The 20851-nt window shown below is 43.3% G+C and overlaps 1 protein-coding gene across 7 annotated transcripts in view; it reads left to right on the forward strand.

The window, feature by feature from the left end:
- Positions 1-4632: 4632 nt before the first annotated feature.
- LOC132882240 (NACHT, LRR and PYD domains-containing protein 12-like) overlaps positions 4633-20851 on the forward strand; it is a 506140-nt gene continuing 489921 nt past the window's right edge. For 5 of the 7 annotated variants that reach the window (XM_060915514.1, XM_060915516.1, XM_060915518.1 and 2 more), the window contains exons 1-6: positions 4633-4760; positions 5037-5179; positions 12392-12508; positions 12904-13020; positions 13444-13497; positions 15470-17239. In XM_060915514.1, the coding sequence (XP_060771497.1) occupies positions 5127-5179; positions 12392-12508; positions 12904-13020; positions 13444-13497; positions 15470-17239 (2111 nt within the window). In that variant the 5' untranslated portion in view covers positions 4633-4760; positions 5037-5126. Of the gene's footprint in view, positions 4761-5036; positions 5180-12391; positions 12509-12903; positions 13021-13443; positions 13833-15469; positions 17240-20851 lie in introns of those variants that run through there. The other 2 variants (XM_060915515.1, XM_060915517.1) reach the window with 2 other exon arrangements.

The raw sequence follows: 20851 nt of genomic DNA on the forward strand, positions 1-20851 counted from the left end.
AAGTGAATCTCTCTGCTAATGAATTGGAAAGGGTCGACTCCTTTAAATACCTGGGCTTATGGTTTGACCAGAGATTAACGTGGGTAGTGCATATACAAAAAATGATTGATAAATGCAAGGAAGTAATAAATGTAATGAGATGTCTATGCGGAGTGGAGTGGGGAGCAAGCAGACATGCTTTAAGAACAATTTATACAGGTTTGATTAGGTCTGTGCTTGACTATGGAAGTATAATATATGGGTCTGCAGGCAAAACACTGCGGAATAAGTTGGATGTGATCCAAAATCAAGCATTAAGGTTATGCTGTGGCGCTGTTAAAACTACTCCAGTGTCAGCTATCCAGGTGGAGATGGGAGAAATGCCTCTTCATCTTAGAAGAGAACTGTTAGCCATTGTGTATTGGGCAAATTTAAAGGGTCATAATGAAAATCATATGAGTCAACCAGTCCTGAGGCAATGTCAAGAGCGTGGAAATGCCCAAGTCAGAAGTTTTGGTTGGGTGATTAATGATAAAGTTAATGAGATAGGGTTTAGTGAATTAAAGAAGTCCTACTGTGCCTATCCCACCTGTCCCACCATGGGTCTTTAAAGAGATATCCATTGACCTGGGGCTATTATAGGAGATGCAAGAGAGTAACATGGACAAATTAAGGGTTCAGAGCTATCTTATGGAGACGTATAGAGAGGATATAATTCTATATACAGATGCCTCTAAAATGGCTGGTAAAAGAGTTGGGGTTGCTTTTGTTATCCCAAAGTTAAAAGTCAAAGTAGGAAAAAGAATCAATGATGATCTAGTGGTTTATACAGCGGAGTTGGTTGCTGTGTGGCGAGCTCTGCTATGGGTGGAAGTTAACAGGCCAAGGAAGGCAGTAATTGCTTCAGACTCCAGCTCAGCTTTGATTAGCATGAGAACGTCCCAGTCAAAATCAAGGCAGGACATTGTGTATGAAATATTACAAGTTGCAAATAATCTGTTAAAGACAGGAGTCAAGATAACTCTTGTATGGGTACCAGCTCATATAGGAGTTGTAGGGAATGAGATGGCAGATAAGTGTGCTAAACAACCAGCTGGAAATCCCAACATAGATATTGAAGTCGCTTACAGCAAGGCAGAAATTAAAAGTATGGTTAAAAACATATACTAAGTAACTTTAAAAACGCACAATGGAATTCAACACGATATCACTTTAGATCCATGCATATATTTGAAATTTATGATATTGTATGTAATGCACACACATCTTGAAACATCGATAAAGGACATTTATTGTCAAACTCAAGAATTAATTCACAATAAAAAAATTAAAAGTGACCTTTGGTCCATGTTCGGACCGTCATGCTGGAGATTCTGGGTCTGTGTCGTCCAGGGGTCTCAGCGGCAGTGACTGAGGGTGTCAGGAATCTGTCATGGGGGTGAGCTAGCCTGATGTGCTGATCCTGAACTGGCGTCGTGACTCGAGGCTGACCAGGGCGTGGACGATCCCTGGTGCTCCCTGTCTGTCTGTAACGCTGACTCAAACGGGAAATGGTCGAATGATGAACACCGAAGTGCCGGGCGACCTCTGTCTGTGTACTTCCGGCACGCAACATCCCGATGGCCTGTTCATGTTGATTTTGGCTTAGGCGTGGCATCTTCAATAATGACAATTTTCCCATCATTTCCCCCGGGTATTTATAGGCAAGACTGTGTGTGTACAGTGTATGCAAAATTTGTTTGAAAATTAAAGCCTGTCCATGTTATTGACTACCCGAGTCATATTGTACGTTATTGAGTACAACTCCCTTAAATTCTGGTTTGAGCACAGATTTGGAACTTATTCGGGCGGAACGAAGTTATTTTTCCATTGTGATATATTTATTTTCTTCTTGAGATAAACTCAGCACGAATTCAGCAAGTTTTATCAATGTGCGTTTTTAAAGTTACTTATGGCCCTTTTCCACTACCCTTTTTCAGCTCACTTCAGCTCGCTTCAGCTCACTTCAGCCCGACACGGCTCGCGTTTCGACTACCAAAAACCAGCACGACTCAGCTCGTTTCAGCCCTGCTTAGCCCCTAAAACTCGCACCGTTTTGGAGTGGGGCTGAAGCGAGCCCAACCGAGCTGAGTGAGGCTGGGGGCGTGAGCAGACACTCCCCTGTGCACTGATTGGTGAGGAGGAGTGTCCTCACATACCCACACACGCCCCGCGAGCGCGCTGGGATCTGTAAACACCGCAAACCCGGAAGAAGGAGAATTACGAGAATTATGAAGCCTTATGCGCCTCGCCTCATCTATACGCTCTTGCCAGTATCTGTTGGCGTTGTCGGTGACAACAAGCCACAGCACCAAGACCAGCAACACTAACGACTCCATGTCCTCCATGTTTATTGTTTACTATCCGGGTCGTGAGACTACCGCTTAAAAGCTCACTGATGTCACTGTTTGCGCTGCTTAACGACATCACGTGACGTGCACCCACTTTCGCTAACTCCACCCAATGTGTCCACCAACTTCCAGCCAGCACGGTTCAGCGCGGTTGTAGTCGAAATGCAACTCCAACAGCCCCGCTCGGCTCGACTCAGCCCAACTCAGCATGGCACAGCTCAGCCCGACTCAGCCGCGTTTGTAGTGGAAAAGCGGCATTAGTGTAGTTAAAGGAAAATGGAAAACATTATGGGAAAATGGCCAGACTGGGAGACAGTTTTATAATATCCAGAACAAAGTGGGAAAGAGCAGAAACACCAACAGAAGTAAGGAAGAGGAGGATGCTTTTTCGAGAATGAGGTTTGGACACACAAGATTAAATAGTTCTTTGGTGATGATAAAAAAGCATGTGGAAGGAAAATGTGATTTCTGTGGCAGCCCAGAGTCTACAGAGTACAGGTCCTTCTCAAAAAATTAGCATATTGTAATAAAGTTCAATATTTTCCATCAGTTATTTAAGAAAGTGAAAATGTTATATATTATAGACTCATTACACATAAACTAAAATGTTTCAAGCATTTTTCTATTTTAATTTTAATCAGTATGGCATACAGTACAAAAACATTAAAAAATACCATCTCAAAATATTAGAATATTTCATTTCGAGTTTGAGTAAAACAGTATGAACACAGTGTATCTCTCGGTCTAGTTCAGTACACACAACCACAATCATGGGGACGACTGCTGACTTGACTGTTGTCCAGAAGATGATCACTGATGCCCTCCACAAGGAGGGTAAGCCACAAAAGGTCATTGCTGAAAAGGATGGCTGGAAAAGGTGCACAAGCAACAGGGATGGCCGCAGTCTTGAGAGGATTGTCAAGAAAAGTTGATTCAAGAACTTGGGAGAGCTTCACAAGGAGTGGACTGAGGCTGGTGTCAGTGTATCAAGACCCATCACGAACAGACATCTTCAAGAAAGGGGATACAACTCTGGCATTCCTAATATCAAGCTACTCCTGAGCCAGAGACAATGTCAGAAGTGTCTTATCTGGGCTAAGGAGAGAAAGAAATGGACTGTTGCTCAGTGGTCCAAAGTCCTCTTTTCAGATGAAAGTACATTTTGCATTTACTTTGGAAATCACGGTTCTAGAGTCTGGAGGAAGAGTGGAGAGCCACAGAATCCAAGGTGTTTGAAGCCCAGTGTGAAGTTTCCACAGTCTGTGATGATTTGGGGTGCCATGTCATCTGCTGGTGTTAGTCCACTGTGTTTTATCAAAGGCAGGGTCAATGCAGCTAGCTATCAGGAGATTTTGGAGCACTTCATGCTTCCATCTGCTGAAAAGCTTTATGGAGATGAAGATTTCATTTTTCAGCACGACCTGGCACCTGCTCACAGTGCCAAAACCACTGGTAAATGGTTTACTGACCATGGTATTACTGTGCTCAATTGGCCTGCCAACTCTCCTGACCTCAACCCCATAGAGAATCTGTGGGGTATTGTGAAGAGGAAGTTGAGAGAGACCAGACCCAACACTGTGGATGAGCTTAAGGCCGCTATCGAAGCATCCTGGGCCTCCATAACACCTCAGCAGTGCCACAGGCTGATCGCCTCCATGCCACGTCGCATTGAAGCAGTCATTTCTGCCAAAGGATTCCCGACCAAGTATTGAGTGCATAACTGAACATAATAATTTGAAGGTTGACTTTTTTTGTATTAAAAACACTTTTTTTATTGGTCAGATGAAATATGCTAATTTTTTGAGATAGGGATTTTTGGTTTTCCTTTACTTTTTTGCCAAAATCATCAGTATTAAAACAATAAAAGGCTTGAACTACTTCAGTTGTGTGTAATGAATCTAAAATATATTAAAGTCTAATGTTTATGAGTACATTACAGAAAATAATGAACTTTATCACAATATGCTAATTTTTTGAGAAGGACCTGTATGTCCTAAATACCAGAAAGAAAGACAAAGATTAATTTTACAGTTGCAAGAGAAACAATTAGTGTTAAACTTGGAGGACATTCTGCAAAGAAGTACAGGTGAAATCTGCTTCAAATATGTATTGTTTCTTAAGGAACACAGGTTTAATTAAAATAATTTATTTATTTTTTTTTTTATTTAAACTCGAGTACCACACTCCAGTCCAGCTGGTGGCGGTAATGCACCATTGAAGCTAGTTGCCAACCGCCATAAAACCGAAAGAAGTTGTTGTTTTCCAGAAGTGAAAGTGTTTCTCTTTCAGCCTCGACGCCATTTTGTTGCTGCTGGAAAAATAAAGAAAAAGCTGCAACAGCAGGCGGAAACGGGGACATTAATGTCCCCCAGCATGGAGTGCTGAGTAAAAGTAAGTGCTGTGTTGGAGAGAAATGTGGTTGTGTTTGACTGAGCTCGTGTAAAAACAGCAGTAAAACTGCGGAACTGAAATCCTCTTCCCTGTAAAGCTGCTGTTTATCGGCTGTGTGTTCTATATTCGAGTTTCTCTCTTCCATTTCTCATCTATTAAACACTCAGAGAGTTTGGGGGAGTTTAGCTGGAAAACATTTTATTTCCAGCTCGGCATTTCCTGTTTATTCTGATGGTTTTCCAGCTGGAACTGCATGTTTGTTTTTGTCTTTTCTAGGAGTGAAATTCCTTCCAGCAGAAGAGATCCGCGTCTTCAGGAATCAGCAGTGAGTCCATGAGCTGTGTGTCCATACACTAATATTCACAAATGGAGAGCCGGGATCTGGACACAGATAATGTGACCCCACCCTCAAAAAAACGGTAAACTGCCATGTTCTACAACCCCGATTCCAAAAAAGTTGGGACAAAGTACAAATTGTAAATAAAAACGGAATGCAATGATGTGGAAGTTTCAAAATTCCATATTTTATTCAGAATAGAACATAGATGACATATCAAATGTTTAAACTGAGAAAATGTATCATTTAAAGAGAAAAATTAGGTGATTTTAAATTTCATGACAACAACACATCTCAAAAAAGTTGGGACAAGGCCATGTTTCCCACTGTGAGACATCCCACTGTGAGACGAGTTAAGATGGCGGCGCGTCAGGACGCAGCGGCTTACAGCTCTCCTTTCAAGTGCACGTTTTTGTATTTTTTGTGTGTTATAACTGTTTGTTTCGCGTCACCTACGGACTTCAACACAAGATACACCCATATGGATCTGATAGACATAGGCATTCGGCAAGAAATGATCATTTCAAACGACTTTCATCGCGCTCACAACATTCCGGAGGAGATAGCGAGAGCACCGGGGTCTCCGTGGATTGTTATCGGGTCTGGAAGAGGAAGAAGGCGGAGACGTGAGAGGAAGCAAAAACGGGGCTGCAGAGCGGGCCTGCTGAACAAGCTCAGGAAACAGCCACTCAAACCTCCGCTACCAAGCCTCTATCTTTCCAATGCTAGATCCCTGGTACACAAAACGGACGACTTGGAACTACAGCTTGCTGGTAACCGCTACATTCGTGAATGCTGTGCAATCATTATAACGGAGACATGGCTACAACCGCTAATCCCCGACGCTTCGGTGCAGCTAGCAGGCCGCACGCTACACAGATGGGACAGGAATAGCGACTCCGGGAAAAACAGAGGAGGGGGGCTCTGTGTTTACGTGAATGAAGGTTGGTGCAACAACAGTACAGTCTTAGACAAGCATTGTTCTCCTGACCTAGAGTTCATGTCCGTAAGATGCAGACCCTTCTTTCTGCCGAGGGAGCTAGCAGCTGTTATCACTGCAGTCTACATACCACCGGACGCTAACGTCAAAACCGCTCTCTCTCTGCTCGCAAACAACATTAACAACCACCAGCGAGCCTACCCAAACGGCGCGCACATCATTGCAGGAGACTTCAATAAGGCAAACCTCAAAACGGTGTTGCCTAAATTTTACCAACATGTTAAGTGTGCAACGAGGGGAGTAAATAATCTGGACCATGTTTATTCCAACCTTAAACATGCCTACAGAGCTATTCCCCTCCCCCACCTCGGTCAGTCTGACCATCTCTCCCTGTTCCTACCCCCCGCATACACCCCTCTCAGCCGGCAATCAAAGCCACAAAGACGGAAAATTACCACCTGGCCTGACGACGCCCTCCCCCGACTCCAGGACTGCTTTGAACGAACACAGTGGGAAGTTTTCCATCACGAGGACCTGGCCACATACACGGATGCAGTGCTGGCTTACATCAAGCACTGCATTGACACGGTCACCGTGGTAAAGACCATTCAGGTGTTCCCGAATGAGAAACCATGGATGACCGGCCAGGTCCGTGCACTCCTACGTGCCCGGGATGCAGCCTTCAGATCCGGCGACCGAGCGCTATACAGTAGGACTCGGGCCGACCTGAAGAAAGGCATCAGCGCAGCCAAAGCGGACCACAGGAGAAGGATTGAGGAGCAGCTGACAAGCCCCAGGCAGCTGTGGCAGGGCATTCAGGCAATAACAAACTACAGGGGCTGTGCTGTGTCAGCCGGGGACTCAGATGCGGCACTTGCGGAGGAGCTGAACAGCTTCTTCGCCCGCTTTGAAGCTCAGGCGCAGCACACAGCCAAACCACCCCCCGGACCATCTCCCCAGCTGCCACTACAGCTCACACCTCCCCCCAGCACTCCACCCCAACCCCCACTTCAACCGACAGCAATCACTGGCACTCCCCCGCTCATTCTGAAGGTCGAGCCTGAGGATGTGAGACGGGTGCTCCGGGCCATAAACCCCAGGAAGGCAACTGGCCCAGATGGCGTACCAGGGAAGGTGCTCAAGGCCTGTGCTGACCAACTTGCACAGGTCTTCACGGACATCTTCAACAGGTCACTGGAACAAGCCATCGTCCCGACCTGTTTGAAGTCTGCCACCATCATCCCGGTCCCCAAAAAGTCACCCACAGCCAGCCTCAACGACTACCGCCCCGTAGCACTCACCCCCGTCATAACGAAGTGCTTTGAGAAACTGATCTTGCACCACATAAAAACCTGTCTCCCCCCCACCCTGGACCCCCACCAGTTTGCATACAGGCCTAACAGATCGACTGAGGATGCAATAGCCACTGCTCTCCACTCTGTGCTGAGCCATCTGGAGAGACAAGGACGCTATGTCAGAATGCTCTTCATCGACTACAGCTCAGCTTTCAACACCATAATACCGGACATCCTGATCCCCAAGCTAACCAGCCTCGGGCTCCCATCATCCACCTGCTCCTGGATCAAAGACTTTCTAATCAACCGACCACAACAGGTGAAGCTGGGCCGCCACCTTTCATCTGCCCGCACCCTCAGCACTGGCTCACCGCAGGGCTGCGTGCTGAGCCCACTCCTGTACTCGCTCTACACATACGACTGCAGTGCAACCCACCCAGAGAACATCATCGTCAAATTCGCTGACGACACAACAGTGGTGGGGATGATAACAGGGGGGAACGAGGAGGCCTACAGAGATGAGGTCCTGAACCTGGAGAGGTGGTGTGCAACCAACAACTTAGCACTGAACATCTCTAAGACAAAGGAACTCATCCTGGACTTCCGGCGGAACAGCGCTACCCCTGCCCCCCTGTATATCAACGGTGAGCGTGTTGAGCGAGTGCAGACCTTCAAATTCCTGGGTGTCCACATCTCTGCTGATCTCTCCTGGTCAACCAACACGTCAGCCCTGGTCAAGAAGGCCCAGCAGCGGCTACACTACCTTAGAGTGCTCAAGAGGGAGCAACTGAGCACAAGCCTGCTGGTGACCTTCTACCGCTCCACCATAGAGAGTCTGCTGACCTACGCAGTGTCAGTGTGGCACTCTAGCTGCACAGTGGCTGACAGGAAGAGGCTGCAGAGGGTGACCAACACTGCACAAAGGATCATCGGCAGCCCTCTGCCTTCCTTAACTGACATCTACAACTCTAGATGTCTGAACAGAGCAAAAAACATCATAAGGGACATCACCCACCCTGGCTTCCATCTGTTCAATCTGCTACCCTCTGGCAGGCGATACAGGTCCATACCGGCCAGAACAAACAGACTCAGGGACAGCTTCTTTCCTAAAGCAGTCACCATACTCAACTCCAGCCTGCACTGAGGAACTGGTGCTTTGAGAACTGGCCTACTTGTGAACTGTTCAAAAGGTAACTTTGTGTGTGTGTGTGTGTATTGCATCATGTCTTTTTGCACTGTCAATACAAATGTCACCTTATCACTGAATGCTGCTATCACTAGCCACTTTACTTATACTACTGGAGTATTGATGCCAGTATACTTGAGCTGTGTGTGTGTATGTACATACACATGCATATGTATGTATGTGTATATATATATATATATATATATATATATATATATATATATATATATATATATATATATGTATATACTGTTATTATAATGCCAATTATGCACAATATGCCAATTATGCCAACAATGCCAATATACTTGAGCTCAATGTATGTGTGTATGTATATGTATGTGTGTGTGTGTGTGTGTGTGTGTGTGTGTGTGTATGTGTGTATGTATGTATGTGTGTGTGTGTATATGTGTAGGTATACACTGTTATTACAATGCCAATATACTTGAACTGTAATTATGTTACACATGGTTGCACACCACTGGATGCTGCTACTATCAGCCACTTTACTTGACCTTAAGGTTTTATCTACTGTGCTTTGTCTTGTGTGTATTCTCCATGCAGGACCTATACAAATGTGTCTGTATATAGTAACTAGTAGTTCAATAGTAGTTTTTGTATTTTGAATATACCTTTTCTTTTTATTCTATGTGTGTGTGCACTTTATGGAGCAGCTCTGAATTTCATTATACTCTGTGTGATGACAATAAAGGCTTTCTATTCTATTCTATTCTATTCTACATCCCCTTTTCTCTTTACAACAGTCTGTAAACGTCTGGGGACTGAGGAGACAAGTTGCTCAAGTTTAGGGATAGGAATGTTAACCCATTCTTATCTAATGTAGGATTCTAGTTGCTCAACTGTCTTAGGTCTTTTTTGTCATATCTTCCGTTTTATGATGCGCCAAATGTTTTCTATGGGTGAAAGATCTGGACTGCAGGCTGGCCAGTTCAGTACCCGGACCCTTCTTCTACGCAGCCATGATGCTGTAATTGATGCAGTATGTGGTTTGGCATTGTCATATTGGAAAATGCAAGGTCTTCACTGAAAGAGACGTCGTCTGGATGGGAGCATATGTTGCTCTAGAACCTGGATATACCTTTCAGCATTGATGGGGTCTTTCCAAATGTGTAAGCTGCCCATGCCACACGCACTAATGCAACCCCATACCATCAGAGATGCAGGCTTCTGAACTGAGCGCTGATAACAACTTGGGTCGTCCTTCTCCTCTTTAGTCCGAATGACACGGCGTCCCTGATTTCCATAAAGAACTTCACATTTTGATTCGTCTGACCACAGAACAGTTTTCCACTTTGCCACAGTCCATTTTAAATGAGCCTTGGCCCAGAGAAGACGTCTGCGCTTCTGGATCATGTTTAGATACGGCTTCTTCTTTGAACTATAGAGTTTTAGCTGGCAACGGCGGATGGCACGGTGAATTGTGTTCACAGATAATGTTCTCTGGAAATATTCCTGAGCCCATTTTGTGATTTTCAATACAGAAGCATGCCTGTATGTGATGCAGTGCCGTCGAAGGGCCCAAAGATCACAGGCACCCAGTATGGTTTTCCGGCCTTGACCCTTACGCACAGAGATTCTTCCAGATTCTCTGAATCTTTTGATGATATTATGAACTGTAGATGATGATATGTTCAAACTCTTTGCAATTTTACACTGTCGAACTCCTTTCTGATATTGCTCCACTATTTGTCGGCGCAGAATTAGGGGGATTGGTGATCCTCTTCCCATCTTTACTTCTGAGAGCCGCTGCCACTCCAAGGTGCTCTTTTTATACCCAGTCATGTTAATGATCTATTGCCAATTGACCTAATGAGTTGCAATTTTGTCCTCCAGCTGTTCCTTTTTTGTACCTTTAACTTTTCCATCCTCTCATTGCCCCTGTCCCAACTTTTTTGAGATGTGTTGCTGTCATGAAATTTCAAATAAGCCAATATTTGGCATGAAATTTCAAAATGTCTCACTTTCAACCTTTGATATGTTGTCTATGTTCTATTGTGAATACAATATCAGTTTTTGAGATTTGTAAATTATTGCATTCCGATTTTATTTACAATTTGTACTTTGTCCCAACTTTTTTGGAATCGGGGTTGTAATATTTTAGTCATTAACTGTTCTTATCTGAAATATGGAGTGAGTAGATATGAGAAGAATAACTGAACACAAATTTATCCTCCAAATGAAAAGTTCTCAGTCACCACTTTAAACATTCAGATTCTGTTCACTGTCAGTAAAATGATGTTCTTATAAAATAATAAAGCAGTTAAACAGTCAAGAGTAGGTATGAGCCGATACACTAAAGCCACGATACGAGTCGTATCCCAAAACAGGCTTCACAGGACCAGACTGATGAGATGGAGAAAGATTATTTGAAAGTAAATTTCCTTTACAAAGGGAACCCACAGAGAAAAATAAACAGAGGAGAGAAATATTACATATTTTGCACGAATGCATTTTGACTGCGCTGTATTGTCTCACTGTGTTGCATAAATCAGTGCTTTAAAATTCTTTTTTTTTAATATTCACGCTCACTTAAGAGCACAACCATATTTCCATTTTGTGGGTGGTGTCAGAGGTCAACATGATGTAGAATCATCGATAGGTTTCCTGTATCTTGATTGGCTCGCTGCTCCTGACACCGCGATGTCGCCGGATGAACAAAACCTTGTTGAAAAATAGCAGGGTGCAAAACCTGTGGTTGCAAAAATAATCACCGTGATAATACGGGAAAGTGTTTTTTCTGTGTTCCATTGCTGACAACCGAGCGACGTAAACGACTTGCTAAACAGTGGCTACACAACTTGGGAACAGGTCACACTTTAGAAACTCTTCTTTGGCAGAAATTCTGTTTGTGAGGACGATCTTGAGTCCGATTGCTTTGAAAGGAATCTCCAGGCCGAGCTCTTGGGCTACGCAGGTCACGTTCGACTCAAACTCGATGCCGTGCCAATGCCAACAATATTCCAACACCGTCTACGGAAAAGGGATTCAGGCTGTGCAAGCCGATGAGCTGGAATAGTACAGACGTTCAAAGAGAATGTATATATTTTGGCACTGCCTAAAAGCAGAGCTCCAGATGAGTGTAAAATGTGTTAGTAAATAATCCCACGTGATTTTTATTTTTCAAGCAAATTAAAAACCATCTATCTTCTGTAAATAAAGAGACAAATTGAATTGTGCGGTGCTCCACGCTTCACCTGCTATAAACTCTCACTCAGCTTCGAGCTGTCACAAGCCTATATTTAGACCATATACACTATTGTGACACACTGCATGTCTATATCTGCATTAACACACGCAATAAATAAATAAATCGGCTCGTCCATACCGCTGTCCATACTGCTGACTTGAAGATAACTCTTTTTCATCTGACTAAATCCAGGCTCACAAGTATGTTTACATCGCCTGCACTTAACTTCCGCTACCTGGCCATCAGCGACTTGACGTCATATTGGTTGCCCATGTGCAATAAAACTTGACGTGTTTTGGACCTTTAAGCACTTAAAGCTACTTATGATGGCTAATCAGGTGGCTGCACTTGTGTGTGTTATTATAATTTGGGCTTGTACTATCGATATCGATCATGTTTAAATGCTGTACCGGTCCCCTTTAATGTAGAAAGATTGTTTGATGGCAAATTGTGCTTTAAATGATTTAAATCCCAAATTAGTGTCGTCACATATGCTACTCCCTCTGCTGCTGCTGCCGAGTGTGTAAGAAGAGGTGGAGGTCATAATGAATATTGAACAGAAATATGGTGAAATACGATATGATACAAATTCATCTCGCCAGTATTTTGTGTCGGAATTCTGCGTAAGAAAAACTGTCTCATGTCCACTCTATAATGCTGTACAGTAAAGTCCAGATGAAGAGATCAGACTCACCAGAACCCAGCTGTGTCTCCATGAAGAGTGATGCGTCTATGGGTGTTCCCTGGAAGTTTAAAACTGGAAACCCGTCGCCTGGACACAGGTAACATCCCATAATTCTCAGAGTTAAAGTCACTGCAGAGTGAAAGGCCGTGTTACACATTCCTTTATTCAGTTCAGATCATTAGCAGAATTTTGATATTTATCAGTTTGTTCTACTTTAATTAGGCCATAATCCTGCTACAGTGCTTTCAGTAAACATTTTAGAGTAATTAATATCAATAACTGTGCAGTTCAGTGTTTCACAGTGTCCCGTACATCATCAGGAAGTAAATTCATCTGGATGTGGCAATAAAAGTCAGAGTAATGGTGAACAAAATCACTTAAATAAACAATAAAGACTCATTCCACTGTTCACTGTTGGTCAAATTAAGTCAAAATAAATCATTCAAAAAGTGTAAATGGTTTATTTAATGGCGTGTCTATAATGCTGTACAGTGAAGTCCAGATGAAGAGATCAGACTCACCAGAACCCAGCTGTGTCTCCATGAAGAGCGATCAGTCTATGGGTGTTCCCTGGAAGTTTAAAACTGGAAACCCGTCACCTGGACACAGGTAACATCCCATAATTCTCAGAGTTAAAGTCACAGTAATGGATGTGCCCCACTGTCATTAGCAGCTGTTTTGATGTTTATTAGAGTTCCTTGGTCTTTAGTGATGCTACAATGCTTTCAGTAAATGCTTTAGAGGAAATAGTGTAAACATTTATTCAGGTGAAAATGTCTTATGGCTAATGTTTTGAATGCTGAAGCCAGAAATGGTAATATAAGCAAAAAGAACTGAACCAGCTGAAATTCTCATCTCTTATCTCATTCATCTTTGGATCTCAAACCCAAATGTCTTTGTATTTAGTTCTGTGTTCTCTAAATAATTATTCACTTGCTCCATTTATTGCAGTAAAATTGGGACTAAATCTGAGACTCCAGTATTAAAGGGATTAAAGTTGTTGTCTTTAACAGCTACTATTTTTGTTCCCAGTGTTTTACAGAAGGCAGGAGACAGAAGAGAAAAGATCTTCATCACAGATACAGGGTAAGATCGAACCCAACAACATGACCGTGACACTGACGCTCTGCTATTCTAAACCTCCTCTGCTGTTATTATCTACAGGATTAGATTATAGAAAACATCACTGAGCTCTATATAAAATCTGGAGAGCTCATTGGCTCGTCAGGGTGAAGCCAGCTGGCCGCCATCTTACCACTCCCATCACGGAGCGGAACTGTCATTTAGACGACTGGAACCTCCACAAATTTGGACGAGTTATTTATGTAGTCGGTGAGAAAAATGAGAAGAAAAATGCCTACATGTGCAGCAGTGAACTGTACAAATCGTCAGGTCAGAGGTTGTGGACGGACATTTCACCTGTGAGTATCGATAGCTAGCATGTGATCATTTTTACACGTGTGTGCACAGCGCCGTTTGCGTGGACCCCCTATAGGAAGAGGAAAAAACTCATCTTGTCTGTTTTTGTTGAAAATCTGACATTGATATCTGGGATGAACACTGTGACTGTGTCAGATTATCGATGCAAATGTTCCTGACTAGATCAAAGCCAATGTCTGTCTATAAAAAATAAAAAAGGAGGAAGAAATGTATGAAAGAGAAAGCAGCAGGAACTGAAATTTCCATAAAAATAATTATATAGCGGCGGCTACAATTATCAACCCCTGATTCCTGATTATTTAGCGTATCAGATCATGTGACACTGTTCTATTATTATCGACATTCAGATTATTTATAAAAAAAAAAGCTGTATTTGGTATGAAGTTAACAAAATATACGTCTACTGATATTGTACTATGTGGTAGATATTTACAACAAACTGAAAAAAAAATCTGAATTAAATAGAAAAAGCTGAATATTTCAAGCATGTATTTTTTTTTTTTTTTTTTTTTATGTTAGGAATTTAATTCTGGTCTAATTCTATTTATTGCAATCGGATTCCAAATACTCTATAAACATTCCATTCTGTTATGAATCAGAAAAAAAATATATAAATCACAGCACTTTTATTTTTTTAAAGCACTTCATCTACGTCAAAAATGTTACACACAGATCGATCCATAACAGTCGTAAATGTCCCTTAATCCCACAGGGTGTCGATAATGGACACCGGTGAAAGTGATCACCATTATCGACACCTCACGTGACTTCTCAAACGCGCGTTTAGATCCAAAATGGTGGCTGTAAATGAAAGAGTAAGAAATAAAGTAGGTTTCGATGAGGAGATCATGAAATATCGGTGAATTTGATCAGTAAAAACATGTCCATGATCTTTCCACCATGCTTACCTGCGATGATAACGTCCGGGTTTTCCTCAAACTGCTGATAGTGCTAAAAGAAATTCCGTCTCAGGTAACGAGCTGTGTCATCAGACGACAAGATCAAAGGGCGAGGAGGGGTCTTCCAGTTGATTAATTAACCAATAATAACTGCTGTAACTGAAACTCAGCTTTGTAAGGTTTTTAAAAAAATTTTTTTAATTGGTAAATCTGAAAAGGTGTTGATAATTATGGACTGTTGATAATTGTAGCCACAGCTCTAGTAGTAAAAAAGCCATGGGGAAAAAAAATCAGAGACTGAACTGGAAAAGGAAACCAATAACAGTGAAGCGGAGTGCGATAAAGAAATGTAAGGAATGGGGGTCAAGTTGAGAAAATAAGAGGAGGTAATGAAAGGGGGCGGAGTCAGGAGATAGTTTTCTTGGGGCAAATTTGATGAGATACCACGGTTTAACACACAAGCCAAAGACACGCGATGGGAGTGGTAATATGGCGGCCAGACGGCTTCACTCGTCTCTCCAGCGGGGAATAGGCTCTGAGCTCTCCAGGTTTTATATAGAGCTCAGTGGAAAAGATACAATCAAATCCGGTAAATCCATAGTGTTAGCATCCTAAAGAACGGTTATCTGTGGGAACCAGTCAGAAAAAACTGTGATGTTAAACTGTAATAATTGGAGCCCAGGTCTCACCACGTCTTCTTATTTCACCCCGTCACACAGACACGCCCCAGAATCTCCTGCTGTAAATGAATCCCAGAAAAAGTTCAGATTAAATCTGATGAAGAAGTTTCAGTGTTTAAATGGAGTGATGATAAAGCCGGAAACGCGAGCGCTCCTGAATGAGATCTACACCGAGCTCTACATCACAGAGGGAGACAGTGGAGACGTCAATAAAGAACATGAGGTGAGACGGCTCGAGGCAGCGTCCAGGAGAAAAACAACAGAGGAAACACCGATCAAATGCAGCGACATCTTTAAGCCCTTATCTGAAGAAGACGAACCCACCAGAACTGTAGTGACAAAGGGCGTGGCTGGTATCGGAAAAACAGTCTCTGTGCAGAAGTTCATTGTGGACTGGGCTGAAGGGAAAGCAAATCAGGACGTCCCCCTCATATTTCCACTTCCTTTCAGAGAGCTGAATCTGATGAAGGACCAAAACCTGAGTCTGCTGGAGCTCCTTCATGTCTGCTTTAAGGAAACCAGAGAAACAGAAATGTCCAGGTTGGAAAAGGTTCTGTTCATTTTTGATGGATTGGACGAGTGTCGTTTCCCTCTGGATTTCCGGAACACAGTGAGTGTGTGTGATGTAACTGAATCAGCATCAGTGCATGTGCTGCTGATAAACCTGATCAAAGGGGATCTGCTTCCCTCTGCTCTCGTCTGGATCACCTCCCGACCAGCAGCAGCTGATCAAATCCCCTCTGAGTACGTCCATCGAGTCACAGAGGTACGAGGGTTCAATGACCCCCAGAAGGAGGAGTACTTCAGGAAGAGGGTCAGTGATCGGAGCCTGGCCGAGAACATCATCACACACCTGAAGTCATTAAGAAGCCTGTACATCATGTGTCACATCCCAGTCTTCTGCTGGATTTCAGCCGCTGTCCTCGAGAGAATGTTGGGTGAAGCAGAGAGTGGAGAGATCCCCAAGACTCTGACTCAAATGTACACACACTTCCTCATCATTCAGACAAACGTCATCAGAGAAAAATACTCAAAGAAGCAGGAGAGTGATGAAGAAATGCTGCTCAAACTGGGACAACTGGCTTTTGAGCAGCTGAAGAAAGGCAACCTGATCTTCTATGAGGAAGACCTGCGAGGGTGTGGCATTGATGTGACAGAAGCAGCAGTGTACTCAGGTGTGTGTACGCAGATCTTCAGAGAGGAGCCTGGGCTTCACCAGAGTAAAGTGTACTGCTTTGTTCATCTGAGCATTCAGGAGCATCTCGCAGCTCTGTATGTGCATCTGACCTTCATGAAGGAAAAGAGAAATGTTCTTGATCAGAGTCGGTCCTTTGAGACAATTTCAGATGTACACAGGAGTGCTGTAGATCAGACGTTAAAATCTGAGACTGGACATCTGGATCTGTTCCTCCGCTTTCTTCTGGGTCTCTCACTGGAGTCCAATCAGAAACTCTTACATGCCTTAGTAACACAGACAGGAAGTAGCTCCCAGAGCAAAGAGGAAACAGTTCGGTACATTAAGGAGAAGATCAGTAGAGATTATCTTTCTGCAGAAAAATCCATCAATCTGTTCCACTGTCTGAATGAACTGGGTAATGATTCTCTCGTGGAGGAAATCCAACGCTACCTGAAATCTGGGAAACGAAGTGAACTCTCTCCTTCACAGTGGTCTGCTCTGGCGTTTGTGTTACTGACTTCAGCACAGGAGCTGGAGGAGTTTGATCTGAGTAAATATACCAGTACAGAGGAGATACCAGATTGGGTTCTTGTGAAGGTGATGCCTGTGATTGCAGCATCCAGAAAAGCCGTGTAAGTAAAGCTGAATAGAACTGTTCTACTGTTCCACTGTTAGAGAGAAACTGAAAGCACTTTGACAGAAACGCACTTTGGGATGTTTTGAGTTTCAGGTGATCCAGAGTGTGTTAATACAAATAGATCAGTAGATAAATGAGGGGAAAACAGCTGCATGTAGAATTGAATAAAACTGAAGTTCAGCTATTAAAGAAGTCGAAACCAGTTGATCTCATTTCAGGAGAAAAATGTTTACGTCTCACATTCTGCCATTTTGTCCCAAGAAGTGTGGAAGCTGTGAGCTGAAGATGGAAGTGACAGCCAGCTAACGAGACTCACAAACACCACATTTCCAAAACTGAACAAATAACCAAACAGAACTTTATACTGACAGTTTATTTACAATATTTACAAATTACACCGCTATTGCAGGCTCCGATGTCCCGTAAACATTGAGGGTTTTTTTTTTTTCTGTGTAAAACCTTCACTGAGTGCAGTGTGAGGGGTTTTTTGTTCACTTCCCTCCACATTAAATGTGTGTTGTAGCTGAAATGTAATTACACAGACGCTGGGCCTGTAGAGCCATGTGGAGTTTGCAGTAATACAAAATTATAATTCCACAAAACTTTACTGTTATTAATGACCTGATAAATAGAGGATATTACACGGTGGCACGAAGATCTGAAATTTATCTTCGAGTGGTGAATGTACATATCACGAGTGAGCGAAGTGAGCGTGTAATGTTCTTTATATTATATGGACACATCCACAAAAAAATACACAAGTTAATCAAAAGAGTTTTCATTTTGAACCGGTTCGCCATTTTGACAACACGCGTCTAATCAGCGGGGAAACGCTGGGAGTGACGTCATCGGGGTGAAATATCGGGAAATATGACGCAGACACGAGTGTTTTACTGGGAAATCCACCGCTCGTGTTTTTCATCCGAGCTGCATCCGGGACATGGAGAACCAAAACCGAGACGTAAATCTCTATCTGTCACTCGTGAGGAAATCAGTGAGTTGTTTTGATAAATTTGGGGACTTTTTGTTTGTGAACGTGTCGATATAATAAAAAGAAAATCACACGTTGGCTTGAAGATCTGAAGTTTATCTTCTCGTGTTGAGAAATATTTGACTTGTTCACTTTGCTCCCTCGTGATCTATACATTCACCGCTCGAAGATAAACTTCATGTCTTTGTGCCACCGTGTAATATCCTCTGTATGTGTCACTCAGCTCCGGGATGTGTTTCATATGAAAAATACGAGTGGCGTGTTTCCCAGTAAAACACTCGTGTCTGTCTAATAAAAGGTTTTATTCAGGTGGTGAAAACAGCCTTTCACAGAGCGCTTATTAGAAGCACTATTCTTATTTATTTTTAAAACGTCACAAGGTCGATCAAAAAAAGTTTGTTTCCGGTCGCCCGTCCAACTCTGAACATTTCTGAAGTGTTGGAAAAATACAAGCAGTCTTTTAAAAAAAAAAAGTATCAAGCATTTCAAATGATGGAAACCGTTTACCGCTGCTCAGAAACAATCGCGGCTACGGGCGCAGCCATATTTGATGTACCACGTGACGACAGCGATAACACGCGGGAATTCAACGTGATTCTCGCGGGAAACCAATTGGCGACAAAATGGTGACAAACGTAACGCAAACACATGCGATATTTAACGTTCACTTCACATGCATGAAAACCAGTCACAGCCAATATAAAACTATCCCAGACTCATCCCTCCACACACAATCCCAGTCAGAATCACACATCAGCATTCGTGTCCGCCTGCAATTATAGCGCCACTGAAAAAGGTGCTCAGGTCAGTGCAGACATCCCACTTGAAGATCTGCTGGAAAGGTTTGAACATTGATTCAGTAAAACTGTCGTGTAAGTGGCGGTAGACGGATGTAATCGCTGGAAGAGTGTGTTTATTCTAAAAACAATAAGCAGGTATACAATTCCAAAACATTGGGAAGAATCAAAATCGGAAGACGAGCAAAGGTCATGTGATCTACAGACAGGCGAGTCGAGGCCGAGACACAAACCGGAGTAATAACACAAAGAACGGCTCGAGAAGGTCAGACATGAGTGCACTGAGCGGTGACTTCACAAAGTCTGTTTGTGTTCAGCCTGTAATTGGTCCTTGAGTCATGCGCTGCTCGTTGAGAGTGCGACTGCACGTGGGCGCCAGTGATCGTTCGTGGCTGGGGGGCGGATGTGACAAAAACGTTATTTTAATGAATATTAAAATGAATCTCTTCCATGTCATTTTAAAGCGAGACCCGAAACCGACATTAAACTGTACAATCAGTTAACAGTCCGTGTCGCTTTACTCGCGCATGCTTAAGTTACGACAACAACTTTACGACAGCCCACAATCTGTCAACTCCAATCTGTCTTACGGCAGCTACTGTTATCAACACATCTTCATGCTCATGCATTCATTGTGGAACTGATAAAGCAGAACATTATGAAGTGTTGATGTTGCGTTTGTGGGATTAAACATTGGGCGGTGGTGGATGAACAAAGAAGAAAAACACCTCAAAAAGTATTATTTTTATTTTCATGAAATCCTGCAATCATGCGTATAATTATAATAAATTTCCATCATAACTCAGTTTGATATTTAGTCACCAAATTGTTTGTGCGTACCAATTTAATACGGTTCTGAAAGAAAAGGAAAAAAATCTGACCGTCGTACCCTGAATTTTTTTGAGGTTGTGACAGAAAACCATTCCATTATCCATCCATCCATTATCCGTAACCGCTTATCCTGTACAGGGTTGCGGGCGGGCTGGAGCCTATCCCAGCTGACTACGGGCGAGAGGCGGGGTTCACCCTGGACAAGTCGCCAGGTCATCACAGGGCGACACAGAGAGACACAGACAACCATTCACACTCACATTCACACCTACGCTCAATTTAGAGTCACCAGTTAACCTAACCTGCATGTCTTTGGACTGTGGGGGAAACCGGAGCACCCGGAGGAAACCCACGCGGACACGGGGAGAACATGCAAACTCCACACAGAAAGGCCCCGTCAGCCACTGGACTGGAACCCACAACCTTCTTGCTGTGAGGCAACAGCGCTAACCACTACACCACCGTGCCGCCCCTGTGACAGAAAGCACACTTTATTATTTTTTATTTTTTGCTTGGCCTAATATAAATTTATTCCGCGCTAATTATTCTGTTGTTGTAATGTCCTGACAGCGTTTATAAATTGTAACTTTTTTGTTGTGTCGACCTTCTCACAGCTTTTATTCTTTTTCATGCTGTCGCTCTTTGGTGTGTTTATTTGTCTCTGAAACAAAAAGCTCTGTCTCAAACTGCAGTGTCCTTTTCTGGGAGAGGTCTTTACCCCCCCCCCCCCCCCCCCCCACACACACAGGGAAAGTCAGACAGGGAGACACAACACACAGAGTGTAAGGGGAAGAACATGTCCCGTCTGTACATCACTGGCACCAGGAACAAATAAGGAGCACCTGGCAACACACACACACACTGTTATCCAACGAGCTCATCATGAGTCGCTCCATAAAACCCCTTCAGCACGGGGCTGGTGATCATTTCAGTAGCTCGCTAATTAGAGAACAAATCCAATGTCCGAGCTGTTCAGATAAATATGACT

This window comes from Neoarius graeffei, chromosome 2 (genome assembly GCF_027579695.1).
Source record: "Neoarius graeffei isolate fNeoGra1 chromosome 2, fNeoGra1.pri, whole genome shotgun sequence".
In the NCBI taxonomy this organism is placed as follows: Eukaryota; Metazoa; Chordata; class Actinopteri; order Siluriformes; family Ariidae; genus Neoarius; species Neoarius graeffei.